The sequence below is a fragment of the Etheostoma spectabile genome, chromosome 5 (assembly GCF_008692095.1).
Source record: "Etheostoma spectabile isolate EspeVRDwgs_2016 chromosome 5, UIUC_Espe_1.0, whole genome shotgun sequence".
NCBI lineage: Eukaryota > Metazoa > Chordata > Actinopteri > Perciformes > Percidae > Etheostoma > Etheostoma spectabile.
In genome coordinates, this window is record NC_045737.1 from 1644736 (window position 1) to 1664397 (window position 19662).

The window sequence follows — 19662 nt, forward strand, 5'->3', positions numbered from 1 at the left end:
GGGTGTCAAAGTTTGTTAAATTGTTGAAACAAAATAAACAAATAGATTTTGCAGTAAAGTTTTGCTGTTAGTTAACACAAGCAATTGTTTACCACAAATGTGTGCAGTTCAGAGGTTTGCTGAATCTGACACCTCACACAGAAAAAGAGGGATTCAGGAGAGAATAAAAAAAATGTTCTTGCATGTGGCCCACTAATCGACACTGTTGTTTTCATTTTTCAAGGTTAAACAATTCCTTGCTCATCCCTATCTAAGTCTTTCACTACGTAACATAATTGTGAACAGCAGGTTCACTGTGGATGACCCAGCTGAGGGACTCGGAGGATATTCTTATCAGTTAAACCAACTCAGCAAAATGTGCAGCTGGGGTGGCTACATGCTCAGCACTTTTAATGAACCATATGAAGCTGACATATTCACCTAAATTAGTTTCCCATTGTTGAAGTCACACCTCACCTTGATGAGGAGGTCCAGGCAGTTTCCTAAATGAATTCACAGTTTGAAAATGACTTGGATAAGTATTTAAAGCAACACACTGCATGTTGTTAACCTCATATTTTATCAGACTAAATCCCACACTAGGGCTGCAAGAGAACAACGCACTATTCTCTAAATCACATAAATTGAAACCCCATACATTCAAGCCCAAACCTTTGTATTGAGCAACACAGGTTCTGTTGGAATCCTTTGGTGGAAAACATTACAGACCAAAGGATTACTTCTTGTAATTCAATTGTATTTATCTCAGGACACTTTACAGATAGAGCAGGTCTAAACCACACTCTCTCACTATTACTATCAACTCACTATCATTTACAAAGACCCAACAGTTTCCCTGGGGCAAGCATCTGGTGCGACAGTAGCGAGGAAAAACTTCCTTTTTACAGGCAGAAACCTCGGACAGACCCTTGCTCTTTGTCGGAGGCCATTAGCCTCTGCCCATTGGGCAACACATTCTCATGAATGGGATTGTATGATAATGTATGAAAAGATACGCACACTTAAACATATGATATCATATGAAAACTAGGAGACTGGCTGGACACGTGATTGGCTACAAAGCTCTGTGCTACAGAGCGGCAGTTGCTAGCTGTTTAAGCCACTACAGAGCTTCATGACACCGGTTACAGACCTCACAACTCGTCGTATTAGCGGTGGTAGTGGATGGGTTAGCAGCTACAGAGCACCGTTAGCTGCCGGTCTTGGTGCTCCTTCAGGTCAGCGGTAATTGGTTGTTCAGTTACCCGAGAATAGGTGACTGTGCGTCCCTTTCAGCGGAGATTAAGGTTAAGTTTAGGCAAGAAAAACTGAGAATTGTGTGGCTTTGAAAGTTAAGTTTAGGCACCAAAACCACTAGTTATGTTTAGGAAAAAGATTGTGGTTTGGATTCAAACACTCCCAAGGAACACACATTTCCTGGGTGAGTCTTTGGTTTTCTCCCTGGCTTCGAAGTTCTTTCGTTTTAACACCCACCTATCCAGCCACGTTCTTGTACAGCAGCACTCTATGTGGTGCACACAGCAACAACAAAAAAACATGGGAATCATACAAATTACAGTGCTTTTCTTTTCTTAGCTTTTATGTGGTTCATGAGAACAGGCTAGGTTTAGACACAGAGACACAGATTCAGAAAAACAGAAATATGATTCATAATGATTATAGAAATTGGTATGATGAATAGTGGGATTTATTGTGTCCATAAAGAATAGAGAACTATAATTGGAAGTAGAATGCAAAATTGAGCAACTTGTCTAGTGTGGCTAATGAGCATATTATAAATATATATTATTTTTGGGGGGTATTTCAGGCCTTTAATTGCAAATTACAGATGAAGACATGAAAGGGGAGAGAGAAGGGGAATGACATACAGCAAGGAGTCCAACCCAGTGAGCTAACCTGGCCACTAATGATTTGTAATGCAACTTTTATAAGCATTTGCTGTTAAACTGCTTCTTCTGGTCCATTTTTCAGCTGATTTGAGATTTGGACTTGCAAAACCCTTATTTCAAAACCAGCTTCTTTAGCTGATCATCTCCTTCTATTCTCTTGAAAAAGGTACACTGTGAAATCCAGTGAATGTGGAATATTAACATTACTCTGAAGATTTAAACTTTACACAGAAAAATGAGAAATACAGTCCCATGTGATGTGGAGATTGCACGAGGCTGCAGTCTAATCAAAGAGGAGGAACATTGTCACATCTCTCACACCTTCTTGTAGCTGGACATGGTTTCCTTTCTATAGCCAGTTTTTTTTACTCCTTTTTAGAAAGGTTGTTTTTCAAATAATTCATTACCATCAATCAGTACTGTATCTCTGCTGGGTTTTTCTTTCCGCAAGGTGAGGTTTTTGCCAAATCACAGCCCTTCACTGGGAATAATGGCCCACCTCCCTCTCAGAGAAGCAATGCAGATGTATCCCCTTTCCAAAGAAGCTCAGAGGACATTTAAATTGCTAACCGGTTTTTGAAGAAATGGTAGTGTGGAGTCCAGGATCCACACTAAAAGAAGCTGCAAAATGCAAAACTTCAGTTCAGTGGGGAATTTTTATCCTTGATACTTTGATACTTGATTTGATACTAATTTTGATAACACTATGAGGTGCCTTTATGTTTATTCAGCTTTGTGTACTGTAGAGTCTGTATGCATGTACTAAGCCTCAAATTTATATTTAACTGCTTATTTATATCTCACGATACAGATGCGATGTAGGGTATTAAGGGTAATTAAATTAAGGGTTTTAAGGTAAACGTGGCTAAAATGCTGCATCAAGGCATTTAAGCAAAAATACAACAAATTTAAGAGCTTGTATTGTTTTAACTCTCTAAAACTGCAGTCTAAATATGTTTTTATGGCTGTCTGTGATTATACTTCAGGTTTTTTCTTTGGTCAGAATTGGTACCGCCTGAACCCTGCAAACGGAGATCCCATTTAAAGGTGATGTGCTTATTTTTGACTGAAAGTCCCAATTTGAGTTAACTCTGACTGGGTCAGTCGGCCCATCTCTGCCATACATGTACCAATTCATGCTCTTGACTCTGCAGTATCAGTACTCAAATATTGCAAGGATTTGTACAATTTATTTTTTTAAATGTGAGCTTTACTGCATTTAAAGGGTAAAAGCAGTTACTATTTTATTGAGAGTTTATAAAGTGACGACACCATATTTTAAAATGAAACTCCCAGCAAATGTTACTTTATGTTAAAGGTCATCTTAATATTAAAGCAGCCACTCCTATAATAGAACAGAGTTGTAATTTTCTGTATGTGACCCCACAGTTAACTTAAACCTACAGAGGTCTTTTTTCCATCCATGGTTATCTCTGACCCTACTACAGCTTTAGTGTGCTTCCATGCTATAAGAAATGTGTATACTTGCTGTAAGTGTCTGTGCGCCAAGTGTGCAATCTGTTTGATATTGCTCCAGGAGAGGTTGAGGCAATGAAGCATAAGACTGCAGTCACTTCTTGTTCAGTCAAGGCAGCGCCGGACACCTGTGCCATCTTCAGTGTGACTGCTCCATCTCTTGGATCGGGTAGCCACGCTGCAGGCCTGATTTAATGGAAACTGGCAGTTGAATAAACTAGACAGGCAAACACCGACTCAGCCAACCAACTGCAAATGTCTGTCCTTATAACCATTTATAATGGATTTTATTTCTGCTTTACAAAGTACTAAATTGTGTATTGATTAGCACAACAAAGACAATTTGTATTTAGGAAATGTTCTCACTGATGAGAGACTAGTGTAGAAATCATGGACTTCCTCAGAGCAGAGCAGCTTCAATTGTCCTGCTGGAAAGGTTTACTGTAAGTTTAAGATTAAAAAGGGTTTAGGTCATACTGAAAATATTCACTTAAAGGAGAATTTCAGTCAATTTCAACATGTAGCTCTGTTGTTTGTAAATTTGGAGTGCTGCCAGTAGAGAGAAAAATGAAAACAACTGGTGCTGTACTACACCGTGTCTTCCTCGTGCTAGAGTTAACACCCAACAGGCTTAAACAGGGCAAGTTTTAAACTTGTTTTTAGCCTCTAAATATGTTCAAAATATCATTATAAGTGCCTACCCATGTGCAGTTATTCCTTCCGAGTGAACACAGCGAATTTGACTGATGTAGATGTGACAGAAAGGCGTGTTTTGACTAGAGTGGACTTCACCAGAAATCAGGAAATAAACAGAAGTATGTGCACTGGCTTAATTAACACAACTTTTATGCCTTTCTGTCACATCTACAGCAGTCAAATTCGCTGTGTTCACTTGGAAGGAATAACTGCACATGGGTAGGCACTTGAATTGCATTTTGAACATGTTTAGAGGCTAAAAACAAGTTTAAAACCTGCCCTGTTTAAGCTTGTTGGGTGCTAACTCTAGCAGGAGAATAACAAGATGTAGGCTGAACCGATTGTTTTAGTTTTTCTCTCTACTGACAGCACTCCAAATTTCCAAACAACACAACTTTACAACAACTTTAAAGCAACTTCCTACAATTTGAGAGTGCAATTCATTTAAAAAACGCAGTCAAACATTTAGACATATAAACATATAGACAGCTGTACACGTGCATCTGTTATAATAAGTTTTTCAAGAAAACAAATATTTCTAGTCCTCTGCTTGTCCGAAAGCCAGATGGCCAGCTCGCCCTCTCTGCAAAATCATGGTTCCTAGACAATGTATCCTACTGAATTTTTTCATCCTGACTTCTCCTTAAGCGTCAACATGAGGTTAACAGTAGTGTTATAAGTGAAATGTATCAAAAGCTACTGGATAGAATGTCATGACATTTGCACAGACTCTCATCCATGCTCCCAAGAGGATACATTTGAAAAATTATGGTTATCTTAACTTTCAGTATAGCAACTAATAATTTAGTTTATGATCAAATTCCAGAAAAAAAGAATAAACTGAATAAAACTAAACGTTCATCATCAGCTGTACTTTGTGTTTACTGATAATTTGCTAATTTTAGCATGCTAACACAACAAGATGGCAAACACGGCACAATACAGAACCTGCTATATAACAATATGTAGCGTGTTTGCAAAAATAGTCTTCTACTGTTGGGAACAGTCCAGCTCCATGGTAGCAGTTCTGTCAACATTTCTCTCAAAACTGAACTTCTTAGCTTATTATGGCCCATGCTACAATTGAACTAACACAAACACATGGTACAAAATGTGTGTTCCTAATGCAGTACATTAATCAAAGAGCTTATTTGTCAAAAGCCCATGTATCCAGTTAGCAAACATTGTATTGTATGTAATATGCATGAACAGGCTTTTATAAAAAATCTATCCTGCTCTGAGCCATTCTAAACCAAATCAATACCATGTTGTGTAGCCATCATTAGCCCCTACTTATGCAGCTGTGTCAGAATGATTGAATAAAGTGTTAAAAGTGTTGCCTCATGTTGTATCCGTGCAAGGGGGATATCGTCAACAATCAATCTCTCCTGGTTTACATTCAACTGTCAATTGCATTTCAAGTTTATTTCTTACTTTGAATTTGAATAAAAGCATAGGCATTGATTCAATGGATGTTCAAGACCTCGACACCTATGCTAAAGACACCCCAAGGCAATTGTGAGCACCCAAGAGGATATCATACTGTAAGGTGGTGATATTAGAAGCATATCTGAGTTTCAGCTGTGACCATTCTTGGTGATCTCCAACAGTTGCCTATAAGGTTTGACTACAGTGGTTTCTTACAGTGATACAAAGCACATAATTTTGCATTACTCTGTGAACCGGAATGTACATTAATCACAACTTTCAAACCAAAGCTGTTGCAAAGTGAGTTAACAATTAACAAATCCTGTTCATTAAATGGAAATGTTTTTATTAAACATTAAAGGACAAAAGTTACATGTGTATATATTTCATGGAGGGCTGCAAAAACACTGGCATTGCAATATTTATTTATATATATTTTTCTGCTATGTACTGCAGTATGAAACTACCTCTGTATGAAAGGGGGGTCCAGGGGCTTGTTCTACTGAAAGAAAATTTGAGGAGAGAATCCGCCTGGACATTGTATAGTTTAAAGTTAAATGCATCAATCTGGTGAGAGCAAAATGAAGAGGGTAGGTCTATAAGGGGTAGGTCTAACTATATTTTGCTCAACTAAACAACTCAGTCATAACACATTGGTTGTACAGGATATTATTAACCTATGCAAGTGCAATTATCCATTATGGACATATCTGTATAATTGTAAGGTGTATATAGTGTATATAATGTTTTTTGTATTTTTGTGTTTTTATCTTGTTTCATTTCTGGCTGGACCATGACCCGCAGGGCGAGGGCCAAAGGAATGGATGGCTAACTCAGAACAAAAGACTGTTTAAAAACGTGCCAGCTGTGGACTGTGCTTTAGTGACACGTGAGTGCTCACTCTAAACCACTTTCAATTAATCCTCTACACCCCTGCACCACATATGCAATAAAAAGCTACTTTTTTTAAGTCTGTATCTTAATCGATTGCATGTTTTCAGGGCACAGACACAACACAGTTGAAGACTGTGGTGTTAAACATTTTATTATGTAGTCTTTATTTTGGTGTGCATTGCACGATTCCTCAAGAATCATTCCCAAAACACAATGTAATGTCTTGACAATTTCTAAAAAATCAAAAGGTTTTTAATTTACGTTGATATTACATGGAATGACTTACAGTATAACACTTGTCAGATGATTTTTCTATCCACTTATTAATCAATTAACACGCTCATCATTTCACTACATGTATAATATATAAATTCACACAAGCACTGTTACCAACAAAAAGCCTTTTTTATCCTAAGCAACTGTTCAAACTGTTTTGAACACTGACGACATAAAGCTGACATGTGCAATTCTTATACAGCGATCCAAATCTGATATCCGATCATTTGCATAAGAATGCTTGGATTGAATTCAACTGCTGTCTATGCATTCGACCAGAAGACTGAATGAACTGCAATAACAAACTAGAAACCCCTTAGCAGAGTAAAAACCACAGGCTGAACAGGCAAACAGGCAAAACTGCAGCCTCCATACAGGTTTATGTTAAGTCATTGTTTGTCTCCCAGGTTTCATTCTTTTTAAAAGAAAGTATTACGTGAATGTAATTGTGTTCAGCAGCTTCTGTATCTGAATAGTGAACAATCATCTCAAACTCACCAGACTGGTCCGAAAATCAGCCTAAACCAGAGTCCATAATCATAAAACATGCTATTTAACCATTTTAGGCAAAAATCTACAAAACCCCAAGAACATACTATTTGACTGACACTCCCTCTCCGCATAAGAACAGGTTATAATAGTAACTAGCATGACCAGCAGCATGTACAGTTGTCAGATGTCATCAGCTCAACCAGCTCCAGACGGCGGGCCATGCCAGGATGGACACACTCGCCCAGTCTCTGGAGGCGATGCTGAGTGTATTTTTAGACATTGCCACCTTATAAGCACAGCCTGGTCGCATCACATCTGTGTTGTTTAAGTGGACCCCTCCCCCATCAAGGCAATGTGCCCTTTTACCAAGAGCCTAAGGTCAGACTGCAGACATAACATAAATGTATTGTGACACTTGAAAAAACAAAGATGAAACAATGTGTAAAACTGGCCCTGGTTTGATCACACATCGTGTCATCCTTCAAAAGCTAAACCACATTCAATGTACAGTAGGGTGGTTTAGAGGTTTTTCTAAAGTCCAATTGAAAGCACATTTAGTCATCCCTTTTATAATCAAACTACAATCATATTGTAAATGTAAATGTGCTGTATTTTATATAGCGCTTTTCCAGTCTTAACAACTGCTCAAAGCGCTTTTACATCTACAGGAAACATTCACCATTCACACACATTCATACACTGTGGCCGGGGCTGCCGTACAAGGTGCCACCTGCTCATCAGATAAACATTCATACACTTTCACACTCCGATGCGCAGCACCGGGGGCAACTCGGGGTTCAGTGTCTTGCCCAAGGACACTTCAACAATGACTGCAGGGGCGGGGATCTAACCACCAACCTTCCGATTGGCAGGCAACCGCTCTACCACTGAGCCACAGCCGCCCTAAGTTAGTTGTGCTGGTGCAGATGATGATAACTATGACCTGCCAGAGGGTTTGTTACGCAAAATAATCTGAGAACCTCTCATTGGAAACTGTCTGGAAAAGGGCTAGCACCTAAACAAATACAGGTGATTGGATAAACTAAATGTCTATCAAACTCTTGCCAAAGCCAGTCTCGAGGTATGCCAAAACATATTTTCCATCAAGAAAAGCCCTGTGCCATTATTTGCTCTTCTTTCAATGAATACTCTCCAGTTCTGATACAACTGATGCTATTTGGCATCTATACTTACCTCTTTAGGAGCTGCCATTGTGGTTTTGAAGGAACAGTCACCTCTCCTTGTCAGGACACACACGTAAACTATGCCTGTAGTTGCCAGTAGCTCCTCAAAGGACACTGATTGGTCCAACACAAACGCATTAGCCTGACAAGATGAATTTTCATGTGATCTTGTGGAAACACTATGGACAATTCCCTGTATGTGAAAACCTACTTATATTAGCAATAAACCAGATTATGATTCCTAAGAAGATTCTCAGGGTCTAGGGTCTTGGTGTCTTTCCCCTTTAATGTACACATTCTTGTGAAATAAGGACAAATCCAGTAAAATTGACTTTAAGGTGTTTATTGAGCTTGGAATTTTGGTCTATGCTCGGGGTCTGAAATATTTTCAAGTATAAATTGATATTTTATGGGATTATTATTTAATATTCAGTTACACAATTTAACGCAAATGTAGGGTATTAAATAAATGAATGGATAATAATATTCAAGCTAGTTTTTAAGTGAGGTTGAAAATCCTACAAAAGACTACAAGTCTTTGTCATTAGCAATGCAGAAAATTACTGGGACCATTACTTCTGAAACCATGAATGCTTGAAACTTTTCCCATTTGGCAACTTTATACATCCCAAAGCAAATTGATAGCCGCCAACCAACTGACCGGTAGATATCCTTGAGGCCCGCCATCAGCGGCTTTGTGTTTTCAAATGTTAATGTATGCAATGTAAAATGTTGGGTATAAAAATGAACTCATACATTATCCAACTATATAATAAATGACACACAATTTATCAAGCAGCTGCAGAAACTTACCAACTGCAGCAGAAAACAGCAAAGAATAGTAAACCCCCAACCTAACAACTCCCTTACACCCCCTCATTGCCCTCTCACAATGAAACAGGAGCTATCTGTCTCCCCTGGAACACATATTAGCCCCGAGGTTGATTTAATTTGAATAGCAGTGAGGCTCAGAGGAGTTGCTCTATCAGCTACAAACCCCTCACTTGGCTCTCACACTTGACTCTGTATCAAGCTGCACAACCAATAGATTTTTCTGTCCCCATACTACAGAGGTCCATGTGCCATTAGCGAGCTGAAGTCTGCAATTGATTTGTGATACGCAAATGGGAGCATGTCTCTATGGGCAGATTTGAAGGATGCTGTCCTGGTGGGTGACATCTCGTTATAAGCAATACATTCACTGTCAACAATGGGTGTCACATGGAAAGTAATGTGGCTGAAGACGAGTTTGGTGGACGCTTCATACAGACATGTTTCCTGTTTACCACTGCAGTCACAGAAGTAGAATTGATTGTTATTTTTTTAGGATATAACTGAGTAAAACGGCCTAAAAAAATCCTGAAGTTTCAGCATTGGCATTGAATTAAACATAGGCACAATGTTTTTATATGTAGTTACCGTAGTTTCACTGTATTGTAGATTTAATGGGTGTGGCTCTCTGGATTAACAAATCAGTTCCTCAATTCATGGTATTATTAAAGGTCCCGTATCATGCTCATTTTCCGGTACATACATGATGTTGGCTTCCTACTAGAACATGTCTACATGTTTTAATGTTAAAAAACCACATTATTTTTCCTAATACTGTCTGTCTGAGTATACCTGTATTCACCCTCGGTCTGAAACGTCTCTCTAAACACCCCTCCCCAGTCCCCTCTGATTGGTCAGTAGTGTTTCTAGGTCTTCCGCATCTACACTCTTTGAGTCTCTGTACTGTCATTTCAATCGGGGAATGACTATAACGGCACAGTAGCATAAACTTTCTATCCATAGTATAGTTATGACACAACAATGATATAGCACCTAGACCTGCTTTATAATAATAATAGAAAACATGGAAATCTCACTTTTTTACAACATGGGACCTTTAAAATAGCTCTGGCTTTGTTAGTTCTTGCTATGGCAAACTTTATCCTGTGATATGTAAGCTGCAGATATGACCAACACATCATCTGAGACAAAATACATCCTGAGGCAAATTTAATACAGGCTGATTTATTGAATAGGCTCACATACAATATGGTCATTGACTTAATCCTATTAGTTGTGTTTTCCTTTACACTTTAATTTATCTGTCAAGAATAGTTAGGGAAACATGTCCACACAAAGCTGTTACGAGTCCACATCCTCAGCAGCAGGTCTGGAAGCTTAGCTGAAATGCTCAACCAAGTCCCCTTCTCTTAGTCAGGTTATATTCATGGGAATCAACTATGACACAACTAATTGTAATTCATCATACTTTATGTCATGATTGATAATGCATTTTGTGTATATTGAACTGGTATTGGTCTTGAAAGGAATGTATCAACCTGATATAAAGGGAGGAAATTATTCTGAGGTCAGGAACTTGGATAGCTTGCCTAAAGTTTCGAACTGCACCACAAAGAAATTAAGTAAAAATGATTTATTTTAGGTTTGAGATCAGGATTTCTGCATTTTATGATCTATAATGATATGATATAATTATTTAAGAGAAGTCCTCAATAAGGTAAAGAGGAGGCTCAGAGCCGATAACATACAGGTCTTTATATGTCAGTGTTACAATGTGTTACTACAACCCAGCACCCAGATGTTCTGATAATTTACAAAACCACGCCAAACAAATTTTGTTAGTAGCTTCTTCTCAAGTAACAGTAGGAAGCATTGAATGCATTGAATTATCTCACTAGTGCAGATTTAGACAGATTTATGAACAATATTTGAGAAAAATACGCTTTTTGTGTAAAAAAGGCTTTTGTGTACAAAAGGCTTAGGAACAAGTCTTAGATCTTTGAGTTCAGCTCATAAAAATGGGGGCAATATTATTTTGTGTAGTATAGAAGATCTCCTTTAATCCGTGACACCAGGAGCTAGGCTTTTACTTCAAAACAGAGTTGAAAATAAGTTGCGAGTAGAAGAAGTTATTTGTATTAATTTATCATCCTATTTGTCAACCACCTGATCTATGTTCAAAGCTTGTTTTCACTCTAAAAAGATTAAAGCAGATACCACACCTTTAAATCATAGACTTGCACAGAAACACTAAGCTCAACCCTACCCCACACCAAGGCCTTTACATGATACAAGCCATGAAGGTCACCTCACATGAACTAGCATCAAACACAGGACTGGAGCCTGTTCTTGTTAACTCCCCTGCTCAGTGATGCTGCAGTATGGACAGTGATTCTGGAAAAACAGCTGAATCCATGGAGAAACCCATTACCCTGCAGTCCCTGTTAAGACAGCCAGTAAAAGGCAGACATATATTCTACCTGACAGCCTTACACAAAATACAAACAGTTTTGTTACTGAGAGCAGTAATACAAAGTAGTAATAATATAGGCCACGGAGGAAAAATTAAAAGCATACATATAATTGTTTCCACCTCAGTGCTGAATGATTCTGCATGAATATGTTTTATCATGATTATTTACTGTGGAATTTCATGTCCCATTATGTTTACCCATTAAGTAACTAAATACACAAATATAACACTGACTACGTTTACATGCACATACTATTCCGTTTTTTAGCGTTATTCTGAAAAAAACGATATTCCGACTAAACTGTTTACATGGCTAATCAAAGGGAATATTTGAAGCGCCCATGTTCTGCTCATTTTCAGGTTCATAATTGTATTTTGAGGTTATACCAGAATAGGTTTACATGGTTTCATTTAAAAAAAAAAAACACATATTTTTGTTGTAATGCACATTGCTGCAGATCCTGTTTTCACCCTGTGTGTTTAGGTCTCTGTTTTAACTACAGAGTGAGACATATCACTTGTTTTAGCTACAGAGTGAGACATCTCACTTCTATACTATCTTTGTTGGGAGTTGCACATGTGCAGTAGCTAGGTAAGATCACATCAGCTAGATAACTATTTTACAACTTTGGTCAGTCCAAGGCAGGATTAACTGGGAGACTTCTTCTAGACGAGGGCCACTTATGGAATACCTGCAGAACAGGGACATGGAAGTAGTTCTTTTGGACATTATGGTGAACTAGTGTGTGTCGTAGCAGTGTTTTGCAGCGCTAGCATGTGCTATGGTTAGCCACCACGTCTCGGCTAGTGACGTAGAAAGCCGTGCAGATTTTGAACAGCTCATCCGGAGACTGAAGGCAGAGGACATTCGGAAAATGTATCTCACTCAAAACAGCATGGATAGTTTTTTTCTCCAATCTAAATGAGATGCTACAAAGCTAATTAATGCCCCTGAAACACTATCCAGATGGCTGAACGTTGGCAGAAAAGACAGTCGGACTGACTGCATCCGAGAGTTGATCAAAAAAAGTGCCTAGGAACACACGGAAGCAATGCCAACGGCAGCTGATTGGACGAATGTGTCACGTGGGTCTGGTTTCTCTGGGATATTCAAAGCTAGACTTTTATAGTGGCTTGTTCAGAATACGATTTCATATTTTACTTAAATAGTTCACTAAAACGTGTTTCTAAAAACATTTCAAGTGACAAATAGGCCAGACAGTTGTTGAATCTTTCTTCATTTCAGATCAACAAAGATCAGTCTAAAAGATTTTGAGACTGTAGTTACACCCCGCTCGTCATTTTCGGGTTAGCACTCATTTGAGTCTGACTGCCAGCAGTCCAAAAGGTGACTGCGAGCCAACTACAGGCACCGCCAGATGTCCGGTCCTTGGCTCCTTTCAGGCAACCATTGGGATCACAGTTAAATTTAGGCACCAAAATGACTATGTTTAGGAAAGAGATTGTGGTTGGTGTTGTTGGATTAAAACTCTCCAGAGGAACAAACAAGCCTTTCCTCTGTGAAATTATTATGTTTTTGCCCAGAAGTAAACTCCGCTCCCCAGCTTGAAAGTGCTGTGTTTTATGTCAACACAAGGTTGCAATTTCATATAAGGATATTTTTCATTGAATATTGAAGTTCATAAATAAGTGTTTTAGCATGGCTGGCCGAGTAGCACTACAGTGGGACTCGAAGGTTTGGGCACCCCAGGTGAAAATATGTATTAATGTACATAAAGAAGCCAAGAAAAGATGGAAAAATCTCCAAAAGGCATCCAATGAAAGATTAGACATTTATATAATATGTTACAAAAAGTTAGATTTTATTTCCTTCACTTACACTTTCAAAACAACAGAAAACAAAAAAATGGTGTCTGCAAAAGTTTGCAGAGTTAACACCTTGTACCACCCCCTTTGGAAAGCTGAGTCTTGACAGCATCATGGATTGTTCACAATCATTGTCTGGAAAGACCAGGTAATGTCAATCTTAAGATTTTAAATGCCCAGACTGATCTGACATTGTTCCAACAATCAGCACCATGGGTTCTTCTAAGCAGTTGTCTAGAAAACTGAAAGTGAAAATAGTTGACGCTCAAAAAGCAGGAGAAAGCTATAACAAGATAGCAAAGCGTTTTCAGATGCCAATATCCTTTGTTCGGAATGTAATTAAGAAATGGCAGTCATGAGGAACGGTGGAAGTTAAAGTAAGATCTGGAAGACCAAGAACAATATCAGACAGAACAGCTTGCAAGATTGTGAGAAAAGCAAGTCAAAACCCACATTTGACGGCACGATCCATCCTGAAAGACCTGGCAGACACTGGAGTTGTGGTACACCATTCCACTATAAAGAGATATTTGTACGAATATGGTCTTCATGGAAGAGTCATCAGAAGAAAACCTCTTCTACGTCCTTACCAAAAAAATCAGCGTTTGAAGTTTGCAAATGAACATATAGACAAGCCTGATGCATTGTGGAAACAAGTTCTGTAGACTAATGAGATTACAATAAAACTTTTTGGCCCGAATGAGCAAAGGTACGTTTAAAGAAGAAAGGGCAAAGAAATTAATGAAAAGAACCTCTGTCCAACTTTTTATAGCATAGGGGTGGATCAATCATGCTTTGGGGTTGTATTGCAGCCAGTGGCACAGGGAACATTTCACGAGTAGAAGGAAAAATGGATTCAATAAAAATTCCAGCAAATTTTGGATGCTAACTTGATGCCATCTGTGAAAAAGCTGAAGTTAAAGAGAGGCTGGCTTCTACAAATGGATAATGAACCTAAACACACCTCAAAATCCTTGGTGGATTACATCAAGAGGCGTAAACTGAAGGTTTTGCCTTGGCCTTCACAATATCCTGACCTCAGTATAATTGAAAATCTATGGATAAACCTTAAAAGAGCAGTGCGTGACAGACAGCCCAGAAATCTCAAAGAACTGGAAGACTTTTGTAAGGAAGAATGGGCGAAGATACCTTAAACAACAACTGAAAGACGCTTGGCTGGCTACAAGAAGCGTTTCCAAGCTGTGATACTTGCCAAAGGGGGCAGTACAAAGTATAACTCTTCAGGGTGCCCAAACTTTTGCAGACGCCATTTTTGTTTTCTGTTATTTTTAAAAGTGTAAACGACGGAAATAAAATCTAATTTTTCATGACATATTATACAAATGTCTAATCTGTCATTTGATGCCTTTTGGAGATGACATCTTTTCTTGGCTTCTTTATGCACATTAATACAACTTTTTACCTGGAGTGCCCAAACCTTCGAGCCCCACTGTATATTCATGGTATTGAAAGATGGATTTAATTCTTAAATGTTTTGCATGATCAAAAATGTCCCCACATGTTTGTTTTTAACAAATCGCACCCTACTAATATCACATTTTATTCACTTGATATTGGGGTACTGGCTGATTTTGGACCTCTCTCTACTCCCCTCAAGATTTGTCTAATGCAAAAAGAAGTTGATTTGAGAATTTATTTCTTTAATGTTCAGATAAATTTTAAGAATACCTGAAGATAACTTTAATCATAACCATTTAACATCAAACACAAGTTTACCACCACAATTGGTCAAAAGCACACATTTGATTGGGAACCCACAAAATTTCCCTGTAAACAACGTCAAATGATCACCTTTGGGTACCAGGACTTACTACATTCAAAAGCTATCAACATCACTGTATATTTAATTCATAAACAAAGGTCCCTGACAGGACGGTAATGGGAAGCATAAGGAGAGTGAAAGAATGATTAGCTGAGACGTCCATGTTCCTACATTCGAGTCTCACCACTGTGATCCCACATGGTTTCAGTGCGAAGGATAAACGCATCAGCAGAACGCTGACAGGAGATAGAGTTCAAGACTTCTGTGTCGCAGAGATTGCAAAAAATCAAATCAAAGAAACAGTCACAGAAAGACCTTTTGTAGAAATGTGCAGAAGGAAAATGAGGAGAGGGGAGAAGAGCAAGGAAGAGAAAAGATAGGAAAAGTGAAGAAGAAGAAAGTAAAAGGGGAACAGGATGTGAAATGTGAGAGGAGGAAGAGAACTAAGGGAAGCAAGATACAGATAAGAGAAAGATGAAAATGGAAGGTTTGGAAAAAATGATAAATGAAAATAAAAGCAGCTAATGCAGAAGAGGAAGAGAAAGGTTATGACAGGGGAAGAAAAAAATGACAGGATGAGGGTAGAGGGGGTGAAAGGGAGGGGGAAAACAATGCAACCAAAGAGGATAAAATGGATGAGGAGGGGTATAAACAATCAAAGGGAGAGAGGGAAAGGACAGTAACGGAAATTAAAGGATACCAAAGGATAGGAAAAGAAATTACAGAACATTTGTGGAAAGGAAATAAAAGAAAAGTAGAGGAAAGGATTAACATAGTAATTTAATGGACTGTGGAACATAGATGTAAGTTTAGAAAAGAAAAGAAGAAGAAAGAAAAGGATAGAAAAGTTTAACGAGCGAAGTAGAAGAGAGCAAAGGAAAGAATATGAATGGAAAGGAAAGTAGAGGAAAGGGTTGCACAGAAACGATAAATGAGCGATAAGTCAAGGAAAGAAGAGGAAAGCAATGGAAATAAAAAGGAGGGGAAGTAGAGGAAGGGTAAGAAAAGGAAAACAGGAACATAGAGAGAAAGGAACAAATAGAGGAAAGAAGGGAAAAAATAAGAGGCAAGAGAAAAGGGAATGGTGGAAAAACAGATGAGCAGAGATGTGTGACGGGGCACACAGAGGGCTGATGAGGAGATGAGAACATAAAAAGACAGAGGCAGAGTATAAGGTGATTGGTTAATGTACAGTGAAAACAGAGACAGAACAGCAAGAGTGGACAAAGTGTCCTTATCTGTTTCATAAGTCCAGATTTCCAGACTCATAGCTGGTAAACTTCCAGTAATCAAAGTGGAGACCAGAGTCCATCAACTCCAGCCTCTCCTCACCTCCTCCATCACACCATGCCAACCTTAAAGCTGTTTCATTCTTCTTGCGTTCAGCGTGAACGGTGCGGTGCGGATGCCAACATGACGCAAATGTGGCCTGGACGAGTGATTGGCTACAGGAAAGAAGAAGTTGGTTCTTTGAGCCGCTTTGACTGCAACCAGTGTGAAAGACCAGACAGTTTGCGACCATGTGCGTCGTCCGCAGCCCCTCAACAGCACTGAACGCAAGAAGGATGAAAACGCATCTTAAATCTATGTCATTTTTGTTTGTAGTCGCACATGCGCAGTACCTAGGTAAGGACAACCTGTCATTACGTAGCAAAGTTTGAGGGCATGCCACGCTAGCAGCTAGGCGAGCATTATAACGAGTGTCTTAAAGTGACACACAGTTGTTGCGGAAAGTAAAGGCAGGACTACAAAAGAGTGGACTTTGGGTTTTTTCACTTTGTAAACCTATAACATGCACAAAAAAGATATATAAAACACAATAAAGGAAAGGAAAAAAGGTAAAAAGCATAATATGAGCATTTTAATCTCAACATGCACCATTTAATCTCAACATGGTGATGCTTAACAACACACATCACCACCCAAACACTTACTGAGCAGGGAGTGACAGGCCACTTAGTTGCGTCTGTCAAACACGTCATGTACTTCCAATTTGCATGACAGGGAGGGCTGGGAGGGCCGGACACCTCTCAATGTGTCTTTGTATTTAGTGAACGGTTGGCATCCCTTAGCATCAAACTGCAGCAACATCCCTGTCGCATCTTTCATTGGTCTAAATATGTGTTTGTGGGGGGGGGGGGGATTAGGTGGCTTTTGAGAAAGGAGGAAAATCCATTAATATTAAAGGTTTCCATATGAGTGTGGAGGTCAGTGGTTTGATTTTCGTATGTTTCTCAGTGATTACTGACACTGGGGTGAAACTGCGGACAGGAAGATGTATAATTCACACAGGACTCACATTGTCTGTTCTGAGCTTCTTGGCAGGGCACCCTCCATCCACAGGATGTAGCATGTAATACAGCCGGACTTTGTTGGCGTGTTTCCGACTCTGAAGGAGAGAGAAGAACAAAAAAGTTAGTAAAAAAGTCATTAAAGTCATAGATGCTTGATGGTTCCCGGTGATGATGTCTCCACAGTTCCCTTGAGTATTGTATAGCAACGCCATTTTACAAGCCAACAAGGATTCCCCTGAAGGGAAATGAAGGAGGGCTTGTTAAACCACTATTGAAACGCACCTTAATAAAACGGACGCTCAGAATCGCTGCCCCTGTGACTTACAACGGATTATTGTAAAATCAGCCTGAATTACATCCAGCTTGACTTCAAAACATCCATACATCCAACCCAACAAAACTTCTAGCACCAAAAACACAGTAGGCCATAACATAGGCCATAACAATGACAGAAAATAAAAGAAAAAATTACATTTTCAGAATGCAAGCTATGGTCTTGACCGACGAAGTGCAGAGCCATTCCTCAAAACTTCAGGCATGAAATTTAAATGTGGCAGAGAGAAACTTTATTTGAGATTTAATATTCCAGCAGTCTGTCAGTGCTGTTGGTGTTTTCAACGCACACCTTCAGACTGTAAAAGAAGATGGCATGATTTGGAGCAGAGGACACTCTTTAAAAACCATATCAGTTCCCAACAACACTGAAGATGCTAATAATTTCACTGTAACTGAATGTGACTATTATGGTTATTAATATTGGTCATATCTCTATTATTATTATAGTTCTTCCTGTTATTATTGTGATTGCTGTGTTTCTCTGTTTCTCTCTCTCCAACCAAGGCAAATGGCTGCCCAACTAGAGTCAGGTTCACTGGTTCTATTCTAGGTTTCTCCCTGTTTAAGGTAAGTTTTTCTTACCCACCGTTGCACCAAGTCCTTGCTCATGGGGGAATGTTGGGTCTCTGTAAAGTAGTGTGGTCTAGACTAGGGCTGTTGGAACAAAATCTAAAAGTTGCACATAGGCCTAATGTGAATAGTAAAAAAAATACTGTTCAAATGCTGAAATTATTATTCAAATGTGATTTTTGTGTAAATATGTTGGCTAACGATAGCTAATCTCCCTCTTCTTGCTTGTCTTACCCGCATGTGAAAACTAAATGCTTTTGTCATGTCACGTCTGATGAGCAATAAGTTAATGGGAGTGAAAAACACAAAGCATTGTGAGGTTTTCAGATCATAGAGCTAACGTTACGTACAAAGTAAGTACAGGGGGAATTACAGGCTGTGGGTGGGAAATAATTTTAACAGGACTTTAAAATCGACATTCATTCCGCTTCAGAAAGAGAGGTAACTTGGGCTGAATCCCATTTCTCTGTCTTACCTCTTATCCTTCGTCTTACTGCTAGCCCTTGGCCCTCAAAACCAAGAGGTAAGTGCCATGGATGAAAACATACCCCTATGAAATGGGACACCACTTCCAAGACGACGTCTGCATCTGTGTGTATGACTATTCCCTGGGGGACAACAGTGTCATATTTTCTATTATGTATGTATTTACGTTCACTTTGGTAGTGGTGGTGCTGTTCAAAAAAGGCTTTCTTTAACAGAAATATGTCTTTATTGCCCAATAAAGTAAACATAACAAGCAAAAGCATTATATAAAAATATATTATATTACAGAACCATTTTCAACTATTAGAACCATAACTTGTCACACACATAAAAAGGGACTCAAATGTGTAAAACTCAAAAAAGACACACAAGACCACAAACAAACAAACACAACTACAGCTATTCTGAAATCCCACACCTCAGTCTGATGTCCTGTGTCATAACCAACAACAATGTACAGGTGCATGAACAGGAATTAATTACAAATGATTACAAGAATACAGTACCAATAAAATAATGAATGGCTACAACATGAACGAATGACTCCCTCCCATAGTTGCTTTTCAGCATATTTTTTGATTTAAGAAACTTCTGCTCATTTGAGCCTGAAAGTGGATCAGCTGTTGGGTTTCCTCAGAAGTCCCTGTGTGATGTAGGACGGTATATGCAAAGCATGTATCAATGTCTCCAAAGAAAGTAGTGTTGTGCACTGATATCAAACAAAGTTCGCTGCTAATGGAGTTTACTTAAAACTTCAAACATGCAT

The 19662-nt window shown here is 38.8% G+C and overlaps 1 protein-coding gene across 1 annotated transcript in view; it reads right to left on the reverse strand.

Annotated features, from left to right (window-relative positions):
• Positions 1 to 19662, reverse strand: part of zmat4a (zinc finger, matrin-type 4a) — a 228527-nt gene that overhangs the window by 127572 nt on the left and 81293 nt on the right. Inside the window, exon 3 of the mRNA XM_032516090.1 lies at positions 17510 to 17599. Coding sequence (XP_032371981.1) covers positions 17510 to 17599 — 90 coding nt within the window. The remainder of the gene's footprint in view (positions 1 to 17509; positions 17600 to 19662) is intronic.